At 35.7% G+C, this 2,500-nt stretch overlaps 1 protein-coding gene across 1 annotated transcript in view; it reads right to left on the minus strand.

The window, feature by feature from the left end:
- Nucleotides 1-443: 443 nt before the first annotated feature.
- egf (epidermal growth factor) overlaps nt 444-2,500 on the minus strand; it is a 17,321-nt gene continuing 15,264 nt past the window's right edge. The window contains exons 21-22 of the mRNA XM_083559875.1: nt 1,637-1,739; nt 444-1,378 (exon numbers count right to left, since the gene is read on the minus strand). Of these exons, the coding sequence (XP_083416001.1) occupies nt 1,239-1,378; nt 1,637-1,739 (243 nt within the window). The 3' untranslated portion in view covers nt 444-1,238. The remainder of the gene's footprint in view (nt 1,379-1,636; nt 1,740-2,500) is intronic.

The following is a 2,500-nucleotide window of genomic DNA, read 5'->3' on the forward strand; positions in this document are numbered from 1 at the left end:
AATTCAGATTTACATGGCAGAGGTAGAGCTGTAACTTCCTGCAGACACAACAGGAAAAGAGCGTCTGGTTTATTTAATATTTGTTCTTTCTTTGTTGCACTACAGAGGCGTGTGTGTGAACGGGGTCATGTGTTAGACGTCAGAAGACATTTAAGTAAATTGATCATCATATTATTTCTGCTGCATCACATTGTGTTGAATGGAACTGAAATCGGATCGTGCTGCATCGTAATAGAGGTGAATCGTATCAGTGGATCTTCATCGAGATGCGAATCGGCCTCAGGTTTGGAGATGCACATCACGCTTTCCTACTGTATCTGTATCATGAAAAACAAAAGAGAGAGAAATCTGAAATACTTCAGAATGAAGTTTATTTACTAGAGAGAGAGAGAGAAAATCATCCACATGTAAAATGTGCCCATAATAACAATACATTTTTTTTTTTCATTTTTATTGTTTATTTAAAAACCATGACAAGTTCCTTATTACTATTAAAAGATGTGTGATTGTGGGCGGAGCTAATTTACTGTCTGGATTTATTTATTTATTTATAAAAAAAACTGAAGTGAATAAACTAGCAATGTTCAATCAATAAAATATAAACATATAAACTTTAATATAATAAATGCGGGTTTAAGGTTAAACCAGTCCTGCGTGTGTCCTGCGTCACTCCACTCACTTTCTCTCCTGTATGAAGATACATAAAGAAGATGCTTCCTAACATCTCATTCCACTTTCTGTCCCCATTCACTGTTACAATAATCTTCACTCTTCTGGGAAGATGTTCCACTAGACTTTGTGGAGGTTTATTTATCTACAAGGTGTTGGTTAAGTCACAAAGGAAGGTGTTCAGTAGGTTTATAGCAGGAGATCTTCCACTCTACACCATGGAAAACAGATCTTCATGGAGCTGGATTTGTGCACAGGGGTAACGTCATGCTGGAACCGGTTTGGGTCTCCTAGTTCAAGTGAAGGCAAATGTACATGTTCCTGCATCCAGAGACGTCCAAAACAATTGTGTCTCCAACTTTGTGGTAAGATTTTGGTGAAGAAAATGTTTTGTACTTTTGTTGATTTTGCGATTATTACAATATCAGATTTTTTCCGCAGTACACGTTCACATCGATATATCCTCCATCCCAAAGCCTTACGATCTCACACACACACACACACACACACACACACACACACACACACACACACACACACACACACACACACACACAGGCAGCAAATATTCAGATCAGTGATGGTGTGTGTGAACTGTCCAGAGAGATCAGATCGACGCTCGGCTTCGTACATGACGCTGGTGTGTCACTGACTGCAAAATCCACAAGAGTTTTCTGAGTCATAGAGTCTTCAGAGACAACGCTGTCATCTAAAACACACACACACACACACACACACACACACACACATTTCTCATTATTTATTCATTTTTATTTTATTGATGGCTCTTCTGAGTGTGTGTGTGTGTGTGTGTGTGTGTGTGTTACCTGTTTTTGAGGAACAGTGTGTGTGTGTGTGTGTTAGCTGTTTTTGAGGAACAGTGTGTGTGTGTGTGTGTGTGTGTGTGTGTGTGTGTGTGTGTGTGTGTGTGTGTGTGTGTGTGTGTGTGTGTGTGTGTGTCTGTTACCTGTTTCTGAACAGCAGCATGGACACACTCCTCTTTTCTGGGACTCGACCCCTGGAGGAATCTTTTCATTGTTACACACTCTGTAGTCCAGCACTATATAGAACTACACACACACACACACACACACACACACACACACACACACACACACACACACACACACACACACACACACAGTAATTATAAGGATCTGTAGGGTTAGTATATATACTGTGTATCTACAGATATGTGCATAAATATTGGCAGGGTGATAAAAATTTTGTTATTTGTTTGTGGGTTAAAACTTTTTGAAGTCTGATAGAAATCTGATGTTTCGTTCACAGAAATTCCCTCAGAAGAAATAAAAACAATCTGTAAACTGTGTGTCAGCATATTTACACCTGAAGAGCTCATACACACTCACGTGGAGGTAAAATATAAATAAATGCATTTCCATTTTATAGATTTTATTACCAGGGTTTGAAAAGGATTTACTTCTTTCATATGAACCTTATAGATTTTTTTGCAATTATAATTAAGCACACACTACAGTACTAATAGTGCAGAACTGTAATGATTTGTTGTTGAAAATGTATTATTATAATTTATTTTATTTTATAAAGTAGAAATTGTGAAACAAGCCATAAATAAATAAATAAATAAATAAATAAATAAATAAATCATTTTAATTCTATTAAATTGATCTGAATATTCTGTATGAACATTTATTTATTTATTTATTTATTTATTTATTTATTTATTTATTTATTTATTTTTCATTTCTGTATATTTTCTTCTATTCATCACTTTTCTTTTTGTTCATGACTTTTTAATTTGAGAGTTCTTGATGGTGTTTAAAGCAAAACAAACAAACAAACAAACAAA

The sequence above is a fragment of the Silurus aristotelis genome (assembly GCF_946808225.1).
Source record: "Silurus aristotelis genome assembly, chromosome: 14".
Taxonomy (NCBI): Eukaryota; Metazoa; Chordata; class Actinopteri; order Siluriformes; family Siluridae; genus Silurus; species Silurus aristotelis.